At 37.8% G+C, this 22771-nt stretch overlaps 1 protein-coding gene, 2 long non-coding RNA genes and 1 pseudogene across 4 annotated transcripts; 2 read left to right on the top strand and 2 right to left on the bottom strand.

Moving 5' to 3' along the window:
- Positions 1–449: 449 nt before the first annotated feature.
- LOC127983573 (armadillo-like helical domain-containing protein 4) lies at positions 450–8714 on the bottom strand. Of its 2 annotated transcripts, none has more exons than XM_052585762.1 (8): positions 8600–8714; positions 7542–7846; positions 5998–6297; positions 5649–5762; positions 2709–2864; positions 2598–2629; positions 2008–2139; positions 450–1497 (listed from the first exon to the last, which is right to left on the bottom strand). In XM_052585762.1, the coding sequence occupies exons 1-8, from the start codon at positions 8614–8616 to the stop codon at positions 1426–1428; spliced, it is 1128 nt and encodes a 375-aa protein (XP_052441722.1). In that variant the 5' UTR covers positions 8617–8714; the 3' UTR covers positions 450–1425. The 2 variants fall into 2 exon arrangements, with proteins under 2 accessions (XP_052441722.1, XP_052441723.1); XM_052585763.1 differs by having other exon boundaries at positions 5649–5759.
- A 757-nt stretch (positions 8715–9471) lies between these two features.
- Positions 9472–11262, top strand: LOC127984250 (uncharacterized). The gene is made up of 4 exons (XR_008160563.1): positions 9472–9806; positions 10278–10349; positions 10849–10987; positions 11065–11262. It is a non-coding gene; the product is annotated as an uncharacterized LOC127984250 (long non-coding RNA).
- Positions 11263–13967: 2705 nt separating this feature from the next.
- On the top strand, positions 13968–21610 carry LOC127984248 (zona pellucida sperm-binding protein 4-like; annotated as a pseudogene).
- LOC127984249 (uncharacterized) lies at positions 19526–20069 on the bottom strand. The gene is made up of 2 exons (XR_008160562.1): positions 19921–20069; positions 19526–19743 (listed from the first exon to the last, which is right to left on the bottom strand). It is a non-coding gene; the product is annotated as an uncharacterized LOC127984249 (long non-coding RNA).
- Positions 21611–22771: the final 1161 nt, after the last annotated feature.

Genomic DNA, 22771 nt, shown 5'->3' with positions numbered 1-22771 from the left:
GACTGTTGATCAGGTAACAAGAACAATTTTTTTGAAAAATTATAGATAAAGTGCTAGTAATTTAAGTTATAACTACTCATACACTGCTAAATGTGTAGTTTTACTAGTTTACTAGCCAAAAAAATAATAATTTCCTTAAAATTGTAATAGTAAAAAACGGTTATTTACATTATAAAATTATATTATGCAGTTTTAGAAAACATGAAGACATTGTGAATAAATTATTTAGTAAAGATCTGTGAATGAGCTAAATTCAGATCTTTCGGGACACTTTTTCCCATCGAGATGACTGCTCATGAAGACACTAACGATCACGTTATGTTCATATTTAAGAATATGTTTCCTGTTTATTGATCAGGCTCAGTGCATAGGAAACAAACATGAGCTCAGATCAGTGAAGCCTGCGAAAGCTGAAAGAAACCTGTCACAGGAAAAGACAGCACTGCAAAAGCAGATATCTGACTGTATTTATTTGAGTGTATTTACAGTAGTGTGCTGTGATTCTTCACATGTTCCTGTACTCTTACTGTAAAGAGATTCACACCAGAAGAAGCCTGCACTGAAGGAAACACACACGTCACGTGAAACGAGTTCATATACGTCAGGGTGAAACAACATCAGAACAATCATATTTACAGTCAAACATCTGTATACTGTATGTACAACAGATCCACGTTATGTTGCGTGAGTGCTTTCACTCAGAGGATTCATTTTAATATGTTACGATCTCATATTTTCGAAATGAAATGTGATATGCCTGATGATGTTTAGTTTTATAGATATTGTCCTAAAGCAGCATTTCTTGCTGAAATCGTGAAGAGTTGTGGGTGTTGAGTTCACAGACGAGCTGTGATGAATGAAAGCACTATTATTATATCTGCTGTTATTAATGTTTGATATCAGATGTTTCTGAATGGATGATGGCATCTTACAGCAGAGACTTCAGCGGACTACAACTTGAAAAATAGAATGAAATCAACACATTTGTACAAGTGGAATAATTGACTTTTTTTTGTTTTGAGTTAATAAAATTAATATTCACACAAGATGCTTTATTGAAGACTGGTTATTATAGTTAACTAAAAATGTAACAAAAAGTAAAACTATGACAAAACATTAAAAAAATGTTACTTTTGAAATAAGTTTGAAAAATGTAACATTTTTGGTTTCATAAAAAAATCTCATTTGAATTTAGTTACTTGACGTATAAAAATAAAATACAATAAAAACAACAACAAAATGATTAACTAAAATAAAAATGAAAAAAAAATATGAATAAAGCTTACTTAGCATCTCAATGCTACTAAAATACCACTCTTAAATGTTCACGTTCTCAGTTTGTCAGAAGTGTGTGGATGCAGGTGAAGACGAGCGCGTGATCGGACGGTTTTCTGCTGTGTTTGTGTGAGATCGGACTCCAGATCCTCAGAACTCATCTTCTGAACTGTCGGCCAGCAGCATGGTGTTGTCTGGTCCACTGCGCACTTCTCTGGGAGGCTGAACACCAACAACATCCAACAAAAATCACAAGATTATGACAGAATGCATGAAAGATGAATCTACTGAGGCTTTGAGGAGCTCATCTAGGAGATCATCAGTGTCACAGACGGATATTTGTAGAAATACACAACAATACACTGTATGAGTCTCAATTATACATTTCTCTTTTATGACAAAAATCATTAGGATATTAAGTAAAGATCATGTTCATGAAGATATTTAGTAAATCTCCTACAGTAAATATATCAAAACGTAATGTTTGATTAGTAATATGCATTGCTAAGATCTTCATCTGAACAACTTTAAAGATGATTTTCTCAATATTTAGATGTTTTTGCTTCCTCAGATTCCTGATTTTCTAATAGTTGTATCTCAGACAGATATTGTCCTCCGAACAAACCACACATCACTGAGAGATCATTTATTCAGCTTCAGATGATGTCTCTCAGTTCATGCGCTCATGATGGGTTTGTGGTTGTAGTGTTTGAGGATCATGGTTTGACGTACCTTCCTCCTCTGGTGTTTGAAGCTGTTCCTCCGTCGATGGATCGCTCTGATGCTGTACAGAGCTCCGACCAGAAGAAGAGCTCCAGCGATCCCGATCCCCACCGGAGCCAACATCCCCGACACATACCCAGCCTACAGACACCAGCGAGCGCTTTAGGGCTCTGAAAGAGTCTCTTCTGATCACTTTTACTTCATCACAAATGCAGTACAAATTGTGGAATAGTTTAGTAATGTAAATCATCTGTTTTCTGTGTGAATCTGTGTTAAAGTGTAATGTATTTCTGTGATGCTCCGCTGTATTTTCAGCATCATTCCTCCAGTCTTCAGTGTCACATGATCTTCAGAAATCATGAATAATATGATGATTTACTGCTCAAGAAACATTTCAGTGACACTGAAGACTGGAGGAATGATGCTGGAAATACAGCGGAGCATCACAGAAATACATTACACTTTAACACAGATTCATACAGATATTTCATAATATTTCACAGTTTTACTGTATTTTTGATGAGCCTTGGAGAGAACAGAAGAGACTTCTCCAGTGTTGTGAACCGAAAGCAGTAATAATAAGAAAGAAAGAGTTGTACCTTCTCTCTGATGAGCTCGACCCAGCTCCGCACTGTAAACAACAGACAGACAACAAGCGGTTAATGAATGCTGAAGACAGCTGAGCTGATGGAGAGCGTTAGATCTCTCACCCAGGCCCTGGTTCTGCTGCACCCAGACGGGAGGAGGAGGGATCAGGCCATACGGAGCACTTCTGTGGGGGGCCACGGTGCTCTCTGTCAGGTCCTCTTCACTCTCCTCCTCCTCAGAGTCCATCTCCTCGTCCTCTTCATCTTCATCAGGCTCCTCTGTAAGACACCACACACTCTTCAAAATAAAGCAGCTTCATGATGCCATAGAAGAAGCTGTTTGTTAAGTCTCCTAATATTTCAACTTTAATCTCATAATATTTCAACTTTATTCTCCTAATATTTTGACTAATCTCGTAAAATTTTGACTTCAATCTCGTAATATTTTAACTTTATTCTCGTAATATTTCACCTTCAATCTCGTAAAATTAAAACTTTATTCTCGTAATATTTAAACTTTAATCTCGTAATATTTCAACTTTAATCTAGTAATATTTCTACTTCAATCTCATAATATTTCAACTCTAATCTCGTAATATTTCAACTTTAATCTAGTAATATTTCTACTTCAATCTCGTAATATTTCAACTTTAATCTCGTAATATTTCAACTTTAATCTAGTAATATTTCTACTTTATTCTCGTAATATTTCGATTCTAATCTCGTAATATTTCAACTTTAATCTCATAATATTTCAACTTTAATCTAGTAATATTTCTACTTTATTCTCGTAATATTTCAACTCTAATCTCGTAATATTTCAACTTTAATCTAGTAATATTTCTACTTTATTCTCTTAATATTTCGACTCTAATCTCGTAATATTTCAACTTTAATCTCATAATATTTCAACTTTAATCTAGTAATATTTCTACTTAATTCTCTTAATATTTCGACTCTAATCTCGTAATATTTAAACTTTAATCTAGTAATATTTCAACTTTAATCTAGTAATATTTCAACTTTAATCTAGTAATATTTCTACTTTATTCTCGTAATATTTCGATTCTAATCTCGTAATATTTCAACTTTAATCTCATAATATTTCAACTTTAATCTAGTAATATTTCTACTTTATTCTCGTAATATTTCAACTCTAATCTCGTAATATTTCAACTTTAATCTAGTAATATTTCTACTTTATTCTCTTAATATTTCGACTCTAATCTCGTAATATTTCAATTTTAATTTCATAATATTTCAACTTTAATCTAGTAATATTTCTACTTAATTCTCTTAATATTTAGACTCTAATCTCGTAATATTTAAACTTTAATCTAGTAATATTTCAACTTTAATCTAGTAATATTTCTACTTTAATCTAGTAATATTTCTACTTTAATCTAGTAATATTTCTACTTATTCTCTTAATATTTCGACTCTAATCTCGTAATATTTCAACTTTAATCTAGTAATATTTCTACTTTATTCTCTTAATATTTAGACTCTAATCTCGTAATATTTCAACTTTAATCTCATAATATTTCAACTTTAATCTAGTAATATTTCTACTTTATTCTCTTAATATTTCGACTCTAATCTCGTAATATTTCAACTTTAATCTCATAATATTTCAACTTTAATCTAGTAATATTTCTACTTTATTCTCGTAATATTTCTACTTTAATCTAGTAATATTTCTACTTTATTCTCGTAATATTTCGATTCTAATCTCGTAATATTTCAACTTTAATCTCATAATATTTCAACTTTAATCTAGTAATATTTCTACTTTATTTTCGTAATATTTCGACTCTAATCTCATAATATTTCAACTTTAATCTAGTAATATTTCTACTTTATTTTCGTAATATTTCAACTTTACTCTCGTAATATTTCAACTTTAATCTAGTAATATTTCTACTTTATTCTCGTAATATTTCGACTCTAATCTCGTAATATTTCAACTTCAATCTCGTAATATTTCAATTTTTATCTCGTAATATTTAAACTTCAAACTCTTAATATTTCAACTGTATTCTTGAAATATTTCAACTTTAATCTAGTAATATTTCTACTTTAATCTAGTAATATTTCTACTTTAATCTAGTAATATTTCTACTTATTCTCTTAATATTTCGACTCTAATCTCGTAATATTTCAACTTTAATCTAGTAATATTTCTACTTTATTCTCTTAATATTTCGACTCTAATCTCGTAATATTTCAACTTTAATCTCATAATATTTCAACTTTAATCTAGTAATATTTCTACTTTATTCTCTTAATATTTCGACTCTAATCTCGTAATATTTCAACTTTAATCTCATAATATTTCAACTTTAATCTAGTAATATTTCTACTTTATTCTCGTAATATTTCTACTTTAATCTAGTAATATTTCTACTTTATTCTCGTAATATTTCGATTCTAATCTCGTAATATTTCAACTTTAATCTCATAATATTTCAACTTTAATCTAGTAATATTTCTACTTCATTTTCGTAATATTTCGACTCTAATCTCATAATATTTCAACTTTAATCTAGTAATATTTCTACTTTATTTTCGTAATATTTCAACTTTACTCTCGTAATATTTCAACTTTAATCTAGTAATATTTCTACTTTATTCTCGTAATATTTCGACTCTAATCTCGTAATATTTCAACTTCAATCTCGTAATATTTCAATTTTTATCTCGTAATATTTAAACTTCAAACTCTTAATATTTCAACTGTATTCTTGAAATATTTCAACTTTATTCTCGTAATCTTAGATTTTTTTTAATGTGGCACTAAAACGCAGTCGTAAAAATGAGATCTCTAATATGTCAGAAAATAAATAAATAAGAATTTTGAAACTGACTTCATCCAGTGTTTAGATTTTTGTGCTAGAAATGAATGCAAATTAGTGCATATTTCATTAAATATTGCATCATTTGCATATTTAAACCAAACATTTTAGAAAAAATAAATGTTTGCAATTATCAATGTGATCAATCAACTAGGTAAGTAAGAATATTATTTTACCTTATTCACCTGCAGTGTCTGCTCTTACAAACCTTTAATTCTGGGATCTTTTGGGATGTCTGTCTTCAGTTTTGACGCTAAGTGAACGACCTCAGAGTCCAGCAGAGCCTGATGGGTAACGACGCTCTGTGTGATGTCATCACCTGCTGGACCAATCAGAACGCTTGTATAACTGCACAGCTTTTAAATGCTACATTTCGCCAAATCTGATGAATAAACAAACTCATCCTGATCTCAGATGAACTGGGAGTGAACACATTTACATTTTTATTGAACTATTCCTATAATTAGTGAAGAATCATAAACTTTAGTGTGTCACAGAGCTCCTTTTCTGCAATGATCCAAAACATCAAACTAGTGGAGACTGTTATATATTCTCACGTTGTGTCGTCCCATAATCCTCCTCTGCCAGATGGGACTCTGTGATTGGCTCTCTCGCTCCAGACGTCTCCAGCGTTCCTGAGACACGGACATCAGAGGAAGTGCGATCCGTATCCATGGACACCATCCACTCCAGCTCTGCGTCTCCCACGGTTACAGCCGCTGGCGTCATGGCGACAGACAGTTCAGATGATGCTCTGGCCGGCATGACGTCCTCAGACGGCTCAAAGATCAGAGGAAGGTCTTCGGAGGACATGGTGGCCTCGGTGACGACGTCTTGAGACGAGACGCTCACTTCCTCTGGAGAAGGAAGCACAACAGGAAATACACTGATTTACAGGAAATACAGTCAAAATAACAGATTCTCAGAAAACGTCTGCTGTCTTACTATAGGTCTCATTTATATTTTCAATCACATTTTATTTTAATTTTGTTGTTGTTGATTTTATATCATTATTTGTAACATTTAGTGATTTTTATTAGTTTTTTCTTTAAACGTCTATATAGCTTTAGTTTAGCTTGAGTTTGAGTTATTTTAGTACATCAAGTTAAATTAAACAAAAATTAATATTGCATTCTTTAAATAATTGTAAGTGAAAGTTTTTTAATTATTTAGTTTTAAATTAAATAATGTTTAAATATTTTATTTTATTTCAGTTGGAGTTTACTTTATTACCAGTAACAGTTAAATAACTGAGTTATTTCTTGTGTATTTTTCTCAATTTTATTATAGTTTTTAATATGTCTATATAGTTTTATTCATGATTTATTTATATATGTTATTACATCAAGTTAAACTTAATAAAAAATAATAAATATTGTCTAACTGATATTATATATATATATATATATATATATATATATATATATTATATTTAATGTTTATTTTATTCCCAGTAATAGATTTTTTTTTCTGTAATTTTGATGTGTTTTTTTTATTATTTCTTTGGTAATATGTCTGTATTTTTATTATTATTAATTTTTAGCTTTATTGGACAACTAGCTGAAATAAAAGGAAGTAAAATTAAATTTTCTCTGTCATTTCAATGACTTCTGATGCATTGATGCTTGATAAACACTGCATCAGTTTCATCAACGTCACGAAACATCGACTGAACTGATATTTGAGCGGCTCTGAGGAAGCAGTGTGGACTTCCTGTTGACTCTGTGGAGAAACACCATCAGCACATGAACAAACTGTTAGTGAATAAAGCGCCTCTTTTAGCCGTCAGCTCCACTTTCCTCCAGCAGCTCAAAATAGAAAGTGATTCTGCTGCCGGCGGCGTCCGCTGGGGCTCGAAGTGGAGCATTCAGTGAGATTTACTCAGTCATGACTCTATAGAGCTGCTTTACAGCAACACAGTAACACTCTGACTTTCCTGTTCATTACTGCAAAACACATAGAATGCATACATTTCAATAAAACAAAAATGGCCCTTAAAATCTTATAACGCAGTAAATGCATCTTGATTCAAGAACGTTTAGATACTTATACTAGAAAACAGCCCAAGTCTATGAAGTCAGAAGATGATGGTAGTGCTCACCTGCCCTCAGACGGTCAGCTTCTGTCCAGGTGTCCGTGGCGTCCAGCAGACTGGAGCTGAAGCTGGGTCCAGATCCAGCAGAAGAAGGAGTCTGTATCTCCTCCTCAGAAGAGCTGATCTGAAGCAGATCTCCAGCAGACTCCGTATCTTCTCCATGTCCCAGCTTCTCCGAGGTGCTGACCACACAGATCACCATCAGCAGGAGACTCGGGAAAGCTGCAGCGATGAACATTGTGGATCCGTCACATGAAGTCCAGAAGACTCGAGCTAAACGAGAGCAGACCCCGAACACCAATACACACGTCCTGGAGAAGAGGAAACCCCAGATCAAGATTCGGAAATATACACTGCACAAAAATATGATTCTTTTGCCCGAGTCTGATGAAGAAACAGTCATCCAGCAAACATTCATTTTGGGGTGAACTGTTTCTTTAAGAGTTGCTCTAGATGTAGCATTTTCAGATCATTTATCAGAATTAAAATATTCTGCTAAAAAATGCTACTTTTATATAAAGAATAGGATTTACAAAGGAACAGAGATAACATTATCATCAAACACTGCTTCTTTATATTTCATTGCACGCTTAAAATGAAAAGTATTGGCTAAAAACAACAACAACAAGATTAATATATATGTAGAACTGATATCTATATTGATGATGATGATGATTGTGTGCTGCTCGTTTCTTCATCCAGTCTGCATCACTCTTTCAGTTCTGCAGCAGTAACTTGACACACACACACACACACACACACACTGCCAGGGTCTAAAAATAGCACAGAGACAATGCGCCCTGCTTTATCATGCAGTTATTGATTCATCATTATTGCTCTGTTCGTATGCTATAAAAGAAACATTACTGCAGGCGTGTTTATAGAGTGCATGCATGTTCTCTGGCAATGCACGCGTGATTTCTGGACTGTCGTCCCTCCGCATCACTGTCTGTCAGAAAATGCTGCGTAATTGCTGAATGTCCGCGCGCTCTCGACTCACACGCGTTAATGCATGCAGATGCTCAGCTTGAGTGTGAAGTGATCAAACACGAGCTCGTGCTCACCTGCTGTGTGTGACCATGGAGTCAGCCTCATGTCCAGCTCTGCACAGCTCCTGTCCTTCAGAGCATTAAAGCGCTCGCGCTGCTCGAGTCTGCGTCAGACCACTGCCTACACACTATTATAACACACACCATTACTCTAATTACGATTAGGATTCATAACAATAACGACTATTATTAGTAGAACTAATAATAATAATAAAATAATAGTTGTTTTTGTTCTTCTTATAATTATTGTTATTATTCATTATTATTATAATTGTATTTTTTAAAACATTCTAAAGTGCTTTTTAAATAGCAAAACTATTCAAAACCAGACTTTGGTTTCAAATGATTCATTATTAATCATTTTTATTATTAGTATTATATTTTGAAGTACTTGAGAACAATTTTACCTGAAACCAAATTTAGTTTTCGAATATATATATAATTATTATTATTACTATCGTTGTAATTATTATTATTATCGTTATTCTTATTTGTAAAATTTTAGGTGCTTATTGATAAAACTCTTTAAAAGTTGTTTAACTAAAAACTAATATTTGGTTTCACATAATTAATAACTGTTGTAATTATTATTATTATTATTAAGTATGATTATTGTAATTTGTTTATTTTTGATCATTCTAAATTACTTGTTTCGTGGCAACACTGTTTTAAAAAATATTTTACGCTTAAATTATTATTATTATTAGAAGTATTTCTGAAGCACCTGTGCTTGTTAATGAAATAAACAAATAATAACAATAAAATAAAAAACAACATGAAAATAAGAAATAAATAAATAAATAAAATGAAATGGAATTAATTAAACGAGGATGTCTAAATACATTTGCTAGAGTTTTAGTGTCATATTATTCAGGCGCCTTTGGCTCCTAAAAAGAAGAACTGACCTCAGATCAGCGGAGCCGCCATTAATCCACACAACATAATTTACACAGACACAAACACAGCAGTATGATTATATAAACGCGTAGAAAATGTTTGTTTGTTCGATATGTTGGATTAATTCAATATTATTTACCGTCGCCGAATCGATTGTCAGTCAGGCACAGCGGGAGGCAGCCATTGAAGGACCCCGCCCCTCTCTGTGTTTACACTCTAATAATAATCATTCTGTTTTCTGATTCTTTTATTTCTTTCTGTCGATAAACATGCCCTTGTTCGAAGGCTTGGACAGCGGAGGAGAGAAGACAGCGGCCTACACGAAGTGAGTGAGCCGAAAGAGAAATAAAGTCGTGATATAAAACTTGTTTTAGTCAAATTACAATTTATAAGAGCTGATTTATGCTCATCATTACATTAATGACACTAAAATATATATATATTTTATTACGTGTTCTTAGCATGTTGTTATTTGGACATTTAACTTGCTAATAACACACTTGTAGATTTGTTTATAAATAGCGGAGTCATATTGTACGCTATAAATAAATATACTTTATAAAAATGTATATGAAAATTGTATGTATACTCACACACACTCATACATACACACACACACACACACACACACACACACACATACATATATATAAGAAGGCTTGTATTGACATATTGCTAAGTGCTTCAGTGTATGACCTAAAATGTCATGCGATGACTGTAAATTTGTAATAATATTTTTAGTTTTTATAAAATATCCTAATACTGGTATGTGTTTGTGCTCTGGTCTCTTGTGTAGATGTGGTTCTGCCGGCGAAACGGGGCGAGATTCATCATTCCCAGAGAAATCAAACACGCTGGATCTCCGGAGGTCAGTCTGAGGACTCCTATAGAATTATCTCTGTTTCTAAAACTAATAATGAATTATTAAACTGACATTTACTGCACATTTGTGACCCTGGAGCCAGTCATAAGGGTCAATTTTGTGAAATTGAGATGTATACATCATCTGAAGCTGAATAAATGATCTCTCAGTGATGTGTGGTGTGTGAGGAGGACAATATCTGTCTGAGATACAACTATTAGAAAATCTGGAATCTGAGGAAGCAAAACAATCTAAATATTGAGAAAATCATCTTTAAAGTTGTTCAAATGAAGTTCTTAGCAATGCATATTACTAATCAAACATTAAGATTTTATATATTTACGGTAGGAGATTTACTAAATATCTTCATGAACATGATCTTTACTTAATATCCTGATGATTTTTGGCAGAAAAGGGAAATGTATAATTGTGACTCATACAATGTATTGTTGTCTATTTCTCCAAATATACGTCTGTGACACCGATGACTGCTTCTGTGCTGCAGGGACACTGATAGAGTTAAAACATTAACCTGAAGCTCTCTTGAATGCGTGTGTCTCATGTGTTTCGAGTCGTCCAGCACAACATCAACACTGAGGAGTCTACAGCATCCTGAAGGAGTTCGTTCACCTGCTCTACTTCCGGTAACAGACACACTTCTCTGTGAGCGGTTTGTGTTTGCTCTCAGCAGCTGAACTCGTGATGTTCTTCCTCCCTTCAGGCATCTGCTGGTGAATCCTCGAGACCGGCGCGTGGTGATCGTTGAGTCCATCCTCTGTCCTTCACACGTCAGACAGACGCTCTCCAGAGTCTTCTTTTAGAAATGATTATGCAGCTTGACCCCTCCAGCGAGCTGCAGCTTATTTGTTAGTGTTAGTGCTGCATTTTGGTTCATAATAAATTATCTTCATAAATCTGATGCAAAGTAGTTGTTTTTTTTTTTTACAGAATTTTTTTTTTAAGGATTTTAAGGTTTTAAACTGGCTTTACCATCAAGAAAAAACTTCCGTACTTCTCACCATCAAATGGCAGCAGGTGCATAAACACACTTACGTTGTTTTTGTTTACTTCATGTAGTTCTGAGAGCTGAGGTGCATATTTTGATTTTCTCAGATGCATCAAGGTAATTGTGCAAAGGTCTCTCTCACACTCTCTCTCTCACACACACACACACACACACACACACACACACACACAGTATAATTTGCTGTTATATTCCATATAACTCCATATACAAGCCAGAAACTAAGCTTTTTTTTTTTTTTTTGCACAGGCCTATCTAAAAGGTTAATGGTCCCACCTAGTGATCAACTGTAAAAATTACAAATTGTACCTCTTCCCAAAAGGGAAAACCACCAAACATCAAGAATGCATGAAAACAATCAAAAAATGTAATTATGATGGAAGTCAATGGGGCAAAAACAGCCATGAACAATGAGGGAGAACAATTTTAAGTCTAATGCAGCACAAAACTAACAATGCATCAAAGCCAATGTTGTTACTAATCTTTGACATGCCCAAGACTGTGATAAAAGGAAAAAACACAATCACTTTTTATATTGAAAACAAGTCTTTTATTTTCTCCCAAATCAGTGACATAATTTATGAACTTGGTAATTAAAGAGTTAAAATCTTGAATTTTTTTTTTTTTTTTTACATTTGGTAGTTTTGATCAGGACTGAGCCTGATTAATAGATTTTTGAAAAAAATATTTATCTGATACATTTTTACAGCAGTTTAATATAGTGGATGTTTTCATCAATGAACATAATGAAAGGCGTGAATTTTCCCAGTCTTTTGTCGAGTTTTTGAAAATCTTTAAAGCATTTTCCCCAAAAATGTGTCAAAATAATATGTCACCAAAAATCATTCCATCTGCTGAAACATAGAGAAAGTTGTGGCCAAAATAAGACTCAACTTTACCCCTTACTGGACGAAAACGTCCCCAACACTGCAGTTTAAGGGTTAAAAGAGTGCAAAGGGAATTATACAAATTAAAATATGAATTAATTAAATTAATGTACAGTACCTCTGAAGGTTCTGACTGTATTCAGAAAAGATTAGATGGCATTTTGTTTTCACCTTCGCTCCAGGTAATACCTAATAAAGTAATGTTTTTCACGAGAAACAGCTGTAATTCTGCTGCTCTAGAAGTGCCCCCTGCTGTCAGAGAGGGGATTTGTGCATTTGTGTGCCAAATTGTGTGTAATTTATGAACGGTTGATTAAAAAAAACAAGCTTATGTGGATTCTACATATGTAAACAATTTGTATAAGATATCTAAAATTTTATGGAGCAGTTGAAACACATATAATAATTGAATCCATTATCATTTTGACCAAACCTATATATATATATATGAAGGCTGAAATATGAGATTTACCTTTTTTTTTATTTTTATTTTTTTTATTTTTTTACATTTTCAAAGTTTTATTTGAACATTTTGTACATGTTATCAGATAAACTGTTGTCAGTCATGACTCCTTGCAGCTCAGCTCCTTCTTAACCACGACAGACAGGTACATTGACCGCATCACTTCAGAAGCTGCACCTATCTGCCCGTCAATCTCCCACTCCATCCTTCCCTCACTTGTGAACAAGACCCCAAGATACTTGAACTCCTCCACTTAAGGCAGGAGATCTCCACCAATCTGAAAGGGACATGGCACCCCTTTCTGGCTGAGAACCATGGCCTTGGACTTTGAGGTGCTGATTCTCATCCCAGCCGCTTCACACTCTGCTGCAAACCATCCTAGCACACACTGGAGGTCCTGGCTCGATGAAGCTAACATGACAACAGCATCTGCAAAAGTAGAGACTAAATAATGTGGTCCCCAAACCGGTCCCCATCCCTTACTTCTGTCCAGCTTCCTCCCCTGCCATCGGATCCAACTCACCACCAGGTGGTGATCAGTTGACAGCTCCACCCTTCTCTTTACCTGAGTGTCCAAGACATACAGCCGGAGGTCAGACAACACCACCATAAAGTTGATCATCGACCTCAGGCCTTTTTCATTCACCCAGTCCAGCCTCTCTCAAGGGATGTGGTTCCAGAACCCAAACTGTGCGTTGAGGTTAGCTTGACTATCTCCAGTCAGTTTTTGTCAACCTCCCGCACAAGTTTGGGCTCCTTCCCCACTAGCGAGTTGACATTCCACGTCCCTGAGCCCAATTTCCGTGTCCAGAGATCAGACCGCTGCCCGATCCACACTGCACCAGCCCCTTACGATTCCTCCCACGATGTGACAGTCCTCGTTTTTTTTTAATTCATAAAGAGCTTTTATCTATCTTAATTGCTAAATATTTGAAAACATTTCGGTTTATTTTTATTTATTTATCGGTTTTAAAAGCAATATCTGGCAACATTGCTAACATCTCTCTGGCAACATTTGATCATTTTCCAAACATTATGGAAATGTTATTTTTGAATGTTCTCTGAACATTGTGAAACAAGTAGTAATCTTTAAAAAGATTCTATGAACAATATTGTTTATGTGCCAACGTTTTGAGATATAAGCTCCCATTTCTGCAAGTCATGAGAACCATGAGTGTTAACGAAGTGGGAGGGACTATCGTTAATTAGCTGAAATCTGTAGAATGCAAAAAGACCAAAGCGAAGTATCTCTACTTTGTGTTTAGCTGTTGAACAATGGCTGGAGGTTGGTGTTTGGTTCAGATTTTGGTGGTTTGTGCTCTCTGTCATGCTGTTCCACAATGGAGTAAATCGCTTCAGGATGTTCAGTCTCTGATGACCCAGCAGTTTCAGCTTCAGAAGCCAGTTCAACAACCAACTAACCAGTGGCTTCCTCCACAAAATATGCTTCCGAAGCCAGTTCAACAACTGACTAAACCGCAGTATCTGGTTCGGAAGCCAGTTCAGCAACCAGCTGACCAGCAGTTTCAGCTTCAGAAGCCAGTTTAACAACCAACTAACCAGTGGCTTCCTCCACAAAATATGCTTCCGAAGCCAGTTCAACAACTGACTAAACCGCAGTATCCGGTTCAGAAGCCAGTTCAGCAACCAGCTGACCAGCAGTTTCAGCTTCAGAAGCCAGTTCAACAACCAACTAACCAGTGGCTTCCTCCACAAAATATGCTTCCGAAGCCAGTTCAACAACTGACTAAACCGCAGTATCCGGTTCAGAAGCCAGTTCAGCAACCTAAACCACAGTTTCCGCATCAGAAGCCAGTAGTGCAGGCAGATCCCCTTGATAAATGTGCTGTAGCTGATTCCGAGCAGATCCAATGTGGTCTACCTGGGATCAGTGGTGCTGAGTGTGAAGCTATTAACTGCTGCTTTAAAGCACAGCAGTGTTTCTATGGGAGGGCAGGTAAGCGTTCTCAATCTTCTGTTCGTGTTAAACTGATTCTCTGCATTAACCTGCTCTTGTACCTTGTTCTAGTGACTGTCCAGTGTATTAGAGATGGTCAGTTTGTGGTAGTGGTGTCTAGAGATGTTACTCTGCCTCGACTGAGTCTGGATTCGGTTCATCTACTGGGTGGAAACGACCCACCTTGCGTTCCTGTGGGGTCCACACCTTCCTTTGCTATATACCAGTTTCCTGTGACCGCATGTGGCACGAGCGTGATGGTGAGCAGCTGCTACTGGTTTTATTCTGCATTGCTAATGATGGACTGGATGCTGACACCGTACCTATTCACAGGAGGACGGCGGATATGTGGTGTATGAAAACAGAATGACCTCATCGTATGAAGTGGGGATTGGACCATATGGTTCCATCACAAGGGACAGTCACTTTGAGTAGGTGATCTATGACTTTGTGTGAACCTTAATCCCTGATAAATGTTACAAGCTCGCTGTGTGTTGTCCAGGTTTCTCTTCCAGTGTAGATACTCTGAAACTTCTGTGGAAGCTCTGGTTGTGGAAGTCAACTCTGTTCCTCCACCTCCACCAGTAGCTGCTCCTGGACCTCTCCGGGTGGAGCTCAGACTGGCCAATGGCCAATGTGTCACCAAAGGCTGTGCTGAAGGTAAGGTCTTGTTCTGTGTCTGCCTAAAGCCTTTCGAATTTGAATCTGGTTCAACCGCAGTGTTCCTCAGGGGATGAGGCCTACACGTCCTACTACAGTGACGCTGATTATCCCATCACAAAAGTCCTGCGAGAGCCTGTGTATGTTGAGGTGCACATTATGGAGAGGACTGACCCCAACATTGTCCTGATGCTGGGACGCTGTTGGACTACTTCAACCCCCAGTCCACTCAGTCTCCCCCAGTGGGACCTTCTGATCGATGGGTGAGCTTACAGCCGATCTTGATCCAGTTAGTCTGCTGGGAGACCCTTTCTAACCTTCTCTTTTGTCTTCAGATGCCCTTACCAGGATGACCGTTATCTGACCACACTGGTTCCAGTGACCGGATCTTCTGGTCTTCAGTACCCAACCCACTACAAGCGCTTCGTTGTGAAGATGTTCACATTTGTAGATCCAGCCTCACTGGCTGCTCTGCAGGAAACCGTATGCCCCCTGTTACTTGAACATTTGTGTTTTTACTACTTGTGGATTCGGTGACTTGAGCCTCTTTCTTCCCTGTCAGATCTTCATCCACTGCAGTACAGAGGTGTGCCATCCATCATCTGGCTCTTGTGAGCAAAGCTGCACCAGGAAACGTGAGTTCTTGCTTTCTCTTGACCAGAGAAACTGAGCATTTAAGTGCGTTCTCACTTCTAACATCTCTATTTCAGGAAGAGACACTCCTATAAAGGCTGTCTCTGGGGAGCAGACTGTGGTTTCTAGTGGAGAAGTTACTCTGGTCATGTAAATCTAGTTTTTAATAAACTTTGCAGAACCCCAAGGTGTCTTTTGTCTATTGGTATTTTTGCAGAAACCGGTATAACATGCCCAGGCCACCCCCCCTCTTTTTTTTTTATTTTTCTTTTTTTTTTCCCCCCCCACACTATTAAACCAAGGTTCCACAGCCTTTTTATAAGGTCATGCATTCGGAGTCCTTTATCCATCCTGCAGTTGTTAACCTGGGGCAGCACAAGGTCCCCCTCTTTTAATGGTTAATCGTTAACTTTGATTTGGTGAACAGGATGTTTAAGCCATCCAAGTGTGCATACACCTTGTGGGGGAGCAATTGGTGGTTTGGTGTCTTGCTTAAGGGCACATAAGCTGTGGGTACTGAGATGAATACCCCCAATTCCTGCTGGTACTGAAACTTGAATCCGTTAACTTTGGGTTACAAGTCTGACTCTAACAATTCAGGCTAAGACTCGACTACCACAATTTGTGGGTCATTCCGTGCATTTGTCAGTCATGCTAGTACCATCCGCTTAAATGGGGAAATATTTAGTTGCAAGCTGGGCAGTTGTGGCCTAATGGTTGGACCTGTAACCTGAAGGTTGCAGGTTTAATCCTCAAAACCAGTAGGGAATCTAGGTTAGGGATTGAATGAACTGCGCTCTCTTCCACTTATAATAGTCAAGTCACCTCTATATAGCGCTTTAAACAAAAAAGATTGTCAAAGCAACTGAACAAGATTAATTCGGAAAACCGCATGTCAATGCAAAGTGACAGTTAAAGGCAGTTCATTGAATTCAGTGATCTCAGTTCAGTTTCAATGGTAACTGTCCAATCAATTCAACGATATCACTGTAAATCAAGTGTCCCCAATGAAGCAAGCCAGAGGAGACCGTGGTGAGGAACCAAAACTCCATCGGTGACCGAATGGAGAGAAACCAGGCTCCGTCTTGGTGCCAGTTCTCCTCTGACCAGGCGGAACCAGCAGTTCAATTTCAGGCTACAGCAAAGTCTAATTGTGCGCAAGGAATCCTCCGTTTCCTGTGGTCTTGACCCGGTGGTTGTCTGACATGAGGTCTATACAGGGGATCTGTATCTGGGGCTCATCTAATTGTCCTGGTCTCCACTGTCTTTCAGGGCTGTAGAGGTCCCTTTTAAGTGCTGATCCACCATCTGGTCTAGATACGTACTGGATCCGGGTGACTGCAGTGACCCTCTGATCTGGATACAGACTGGATCTGGTGGCTACAGTGACCTCGGAATAAGAGAGAAACAGACTAATATTAGCTTAGATGCCATTCTTCTAATAATGTAGGAAGTACATCAGGTGTTATGGGAAGTGTTCCCGGTTCAGGTTTACCTAATTAATGCAGCCTAAAAATCCTTTAACGGATTTGGATATTAGAATCATATTAGTGTGTTGTGTAAGCCAGGTTAAAGAGATGGGTCTTTAATCTAGATTTAAACTGCAAGAGTGTGTCTGCCTCCCAAACAATGTTAGGTAGGTTATTCCAGATTTATGCGCTAAATAGGAAAAGGATCTGCCGCCCACAGTTAATTTTGATATTCTAGGTATTATCAAATTGCCTGAGTTTTGAGAACTCAGAACGTGGAGAATTATAATGTAACAAGAGCTTGTTCAAATACTGATGTGCTAAACCATTCAGGGCTTTAAAAGTAATAAGCAAAAATTTAAAATCTGTATGATGTTTAATAGGGAGCCAGTGCAGTGTTGATGGGACTGGGCTAATATGGTCATACTTCCTGGTTCTAGTAAGAACTCTAGCTACTGAATTTTGGATAACTGGAGTTGGTTTACTAAGCGTGCAGAACAACCACCCAATAAAGCATTACAATGATCTAACCTTGGGGTCATAAACGCATGGATTAACATTTCTGCATTTGACATTGAGAGCATAGGCCATAATTTATATTTCTGAGATGGAAAAAAAATCAGTTTTACAAGTGATAGTAACCTGGCTTTCTAAAGAAAGATTATCAAATAGCACACCTAGGTTCCTAACTGATGACAAAGAATTGACAGAGCAACTATCAAGTCTTAGACCGTGTTCTAGGTTATACATGCAGAGTTTTTAGGTCCTGTAATTAGCAGAATTTAGCAGTTAGAAATAATTCGACATCCAGTTTTTTATATCGACTATACATTCTGTTAGTTTTTCAAATTGTTATGTTTTGCCGGGCCGCGAAGAAATATAGAGCTGAGTATCATCAGCATAACAGTGAAAGCTAACAATGTGTTTCCTGATGATATCTCCCAAGGGTAACGTGTAAAGCGTGAAGAGTAACAGTCCTAGTACTGAGCCTTGAGGTACTCCATACTGCACTTATGATCAATATGATACCTCTTTATTCACTACTATGAAGGTTGTTCTGTTTCTTCTTCCCATATAGGCGCTATATTTGGAGCATTGCAGGACATTTTAGGGAGTCGTTCAGTGTCCAGACATTACTACAACCAGACAGGCTGCATCCCAGACTGGTGTTGTCTCGGTACCCCTCTACCGGATTCAGTCTATGAGGCGGGAATGACGCCTCCATCTCTTATGAAGAGGACCTTCTCCACTGAGAAATGAACTGGACACTTCAAATTGTAGAAAATCTTTTTAAAAGCACTAAATGGTTATCCAGCATAACACGTGGCAGTACTTGTGTAGTTTAGGTCCAAAGGTTACTTTTTATTATTATTTAAATGTATGCTTGACGGAAGGTATCTTGACCATAATGTCAAAAAATTACATAATATTTAATATCTACTTAACAAGTTTGAAGTGCTGAATTTACTGAAAAGCTTTGTGTATTTATTAGGTTTGTGAAAAAATAAACATTCCAAAATTGGTGTTTGCAGCTGGCATCTTCTATCGTACTAGTCCATTAAGTGTCAACTGATTTAGTCATGTTAACTCAGATTGCTCTTTTCTTTTTCTTTTTCTTTCTTTTTGCAGTCATGTTTTATTAAAGAAAGTTTGATCGTGAAGAATAAAAGGCATTCAGGGTTTCTCTTTAACCATGTATTTTCTAGTGGTTTCAATAAACTTGCCTGACATAGTTCTATAGATTCTATGGAATTGCTTCCCCCAAGGAATCAAAAAGAACATCTACTTTGGACTTGAACCATTATTATTTATTGTCAATATGACATTGGAATCAAAAAACACCATGTTAACAGAATTTGAGAACCAATTACAATCAGATTAGTAAGACATTTTGAATTAAGTTTTATGCATTTATGTTCAAAATGGGGAAAATAAGAATTATATCTTGAGATCAAATGAGAATCACCCAGCTGCATAATCTCCCATTTCTGCAAGTCATGAGAACCATGAGTGTTAATGAAGTGGGAGGGACTATCGTTAATTAGCTGAAATCTGTAGAATACAAAAAGACCAAAGCGCAGTATCTCCATTTTGTGTTTAGTTGTTGAACAATGGCTGGAGGTTGGTGTTTGGTTCAGATTTTGGTGGTTTGTGCTCTCTGTCATGCTGTTCCACAATGGAGTAAATCGCTTCAGGATGTTCAGTCTCTGATGACCCAGCAGTTTCAGCTTCAGAAGCCAGTTCAACAACCAACTAACCAGTGGCTTCCTCCACAAAATATGCTTCCGAAGCCAGTTCAACAACTGACTAAACCGCAGTATCCGGTTCAGAAGCCAGTTCAGCAACCAGCTGACCAGCAGTTTCAGCTTCAGAAGCCAGTTCAACAACCAACTAACCAGTGGCTTCCTCCACAAAATATGCTTCCGAAGCCAATTCAACAACTGACTAAACCGCAGTATCCGGTTCAGAAGCCAGTTCAGCAACCTAAACCACAGTCTCCACTTCAGAAGCCGGTTCAACAACCTAAACCACAGTTTCCGCATCAGAAGCCAGTAGTGCAGGCAGATCCCCTTGATAAATGTGCTGTAGCTGATTCCGAGCAGATCCAATGTGGTCTACCTGGGATCAGTGGTGCTGAGTGTGAAGCTATTAACTGCTGCTTTAAAGCACAGCAGTGTTTCTATGGGAGGGCAGGTAAGCGTTCTCAATCTTCTGTTCGTGTTAAACTGATTCTCTGCATTAACCTGCTCTTGTACCTTGTTCTAGTGACTGTCCAGTGTATTAGAGATGGTCAGTTTGTGGTAGTGGTGTCTAGAGATGTTACTCTGCCTCGACTGAGTCTGGATTCTGTTCATCTACTGGGTGGAAACGACCAACCTTGCGCTCCTGTGGGGTCCACACCTTCCTTTGCTATATACCAGTTCCCTGTGACTGCATGTGGCACGAGCGTGATGGTGAGCAGCTGCTACTGGTTTTATTCTGCATCGCTTATGATTGACTGGATGCTGACACTGTACCTATTCACAGGAGGACGGCAGATATGTGGTGTATGAAAACAGAATGACCTCATCGTATGAAGTGGGGATTGGACCATATGGTTCCATCACAAGGGACAGTCACTTTGAGTAGGTGATCTATGACTTTGTGTGAACCTTAATCCCTGATAAATGTTACAAGCTCGCTGTGTGTTGTCCAGGTTTCTCTTCCAGTGTAGATACTCTGAAACTTCTGTGGAAGCTCTGGTTGTGGAAGTCAACTCTGTTCCTCCACCTCCACCAGTAGCTGCTCCTGGACCTCTCCGGGTGGAGCTCAGACTGGCCAATGGCCAATGTGTAACCAAAGGCTGTGCTGAAGGTAAGGTCTTGTTCTGTGTCTGCCTAAAGCCTTTCGAATTTGAATCTGGTTCAACCGCAGTGTTCCTCAGGGGATGAGGCCTACACGTCCTACTACAGTGACGCTGATTATCCCATCACAAAAGTCCTGCGAGAGCCTGTGTATGTTGAGGTGCACATTATGGAGAGGACTGACCCCAACATTGTCCTGATGCTGGGACGCTGTTGGACTACTTCAACCCCCAGTCCACTCAGTCTCCCCCAGTGGGACCTTCTGATCGATGGGTGAGCTTACAGCCGATCTTGATCCAGTTAGTCTGCTGGGAGACCCTTTCTAACCTTCTCTTTTGTCTTCAGATGCCCTTACCAGGATGACCGTTATCTGACCACACTGGTTCCAGTGACCGGATCTTCTGGTCTTCAGTACCCAACCCACTACAAGCGCTTCGTTGTGAAGATGTTCACATTTGTAGATCCAGCCTCACTGGCTGCTCTGCAGGAAACCGTATGCCCCCTGTTACTTGAACATTTGTGTTTTTACTACTTGTGGATTCTGTGACTTGAGCCTCTTTCTTCCCTGTCAGATCTTCATCCACTGCAGTACAGAGGTGTGCCATCCATCATCTGGCTCTTGTGAGCAAAGCTGCACCAGGAAACGTGAGTTCTTGCTTTCTCTTGACCAGAGAAACTGAGCATTTAAGTGCGTTCTCACTTCTAACATCTCTATTTCAGGAAGAGACACTCCTATAAAGGCTGTCTCTGGGGAGCAGACTGTGGTTTCTAGTGGAGAAGTTACTCTGGTCATGTAAATCTAGTTTTTAATAAACTTTGCAGAACCCCAAGGTATCTTGTCTATTGGTAATTTTGCAGAATCTGGTATAACATGCCCAGGCCACCCCCTCTTGTTTTTTTGTTTTTTTTCCCCCATACTATTAAACCAAGGTTCCACAGCCTTTTTATAAGGTCATGCATTCGGAGTCCTTTATCCATCCTGCAGTTGTTAACCTGGGGCAGCACAAGATCCCCCTTTTTAATGGTTAATCTTTAACTTTGACTTGGTGAACAGGCTGTTTAAGCCATCCAAGTGTGCATACACCTTGTGGGGGAGCAATTGGTTTGGTGTCTTAAGTGCACATAAGCTGTGGGTACTGAGATGAATACCCCCAATTCCTGCTGGTACTGAGACTTGAATCTGTTAGCTTTGGGTTACAAGTCTGACACTAACAAGTCAGGCTAAGACTCGACTACCACAATTTGTGGGTCATTCCGTGCATTTGTCAGTCATGCTAGTACCATCTGCTTAAATGGGGAAAGATTTAGTTGCAAGCTGGGCAGTTGTGGCCTAACGGTTGGACCTGTAACCTGAAGGTTGCAGGTTTAATCCTCAAAACCAGTAGGGAATCTAGGTTAGGGATTGAATGAACTGTGCTCTCTTCCACTTATAATAGTCAAGTCACCTCTATATAGCGCTTTAAACAAAAAAGATTGTCAAAGCAACTGAAGATTAATTCGGTAAACCGCATGTCAATGCAAAGTGACAGTTAAAGGCAGTTCATTTGAATTCAGTGATCTCAGTTTCAATGGTATCTGTCCAATCAATTCAATGATATCGCTGTAAATCAAGTGTCCCCAATGAAGCAAGCCAGAGGAGACCGTGGTGAGGAACCAAAACTCCATCGGTGACCGAATGGAGAGAAACCGGGCTCCGTCTGGGTGCCAGTTCTCCTCTGACCAGGCGAAACCATCAGTTCAATTTCAGGCTACAGCAAAGTCTAATTGTGCGCAAGGAATCCTCCGTTTCCTGTGGTCTTGTCCTGGTGGTCCTCTGAGACAAGGTCTTTACAGTTTCTAAAGAATATCAAATCGCACACCTAGGTTCCTAACTGATGGCAAATAATTGACAGAGCTATTGAAGTAAAATAATGACATTTGCCTTTGAAACAAAAAAGCGTGCTGAATAGCACTAACTGAAAAAATAATGCATTGCATTAACAGTACTTGCA

Source organism: Carassius gibelio, chromosome B20 (assembly GCF_023724105.1).
Source record: "Carassius gibelio isolate Cgi1373 ecotype wild population from Czech Republic chromosome B20, carGib1.2-hapl.c, whole genome shotgun sequence".
In the NCBI taxonomy this organism is placed as follows: Eukaryota; Metazoa; Chordata; class Actinopteri; order Cypriniformes; family Cyprinidae; genus Carassius; species Carassius gibelio.
This window is presented reverse-complemented; position numbering and strand designations above follow the sequence as displayed.

Excerpts from the sequence above, each read along its gene's own strand:
- LOC127983573 (XM_052585762.1), bottom strand. Across the intron at positions 2,865-5,648 it reads AAAAGATCCCAGAATTAAAG|AGGAGCCTGATGAAGATGAA; the intron begins GTTTGTAAGAGC and ends GGTGTCTTACAG. Across the intron at positions 2,630-2,708 it reads GCAGCAGAACCAGGGCCTGG|TGCGGAGCTGGGTCGAGCTC; the intron begins GTGAGAGATCTA and ends TGTTGTTTACAG.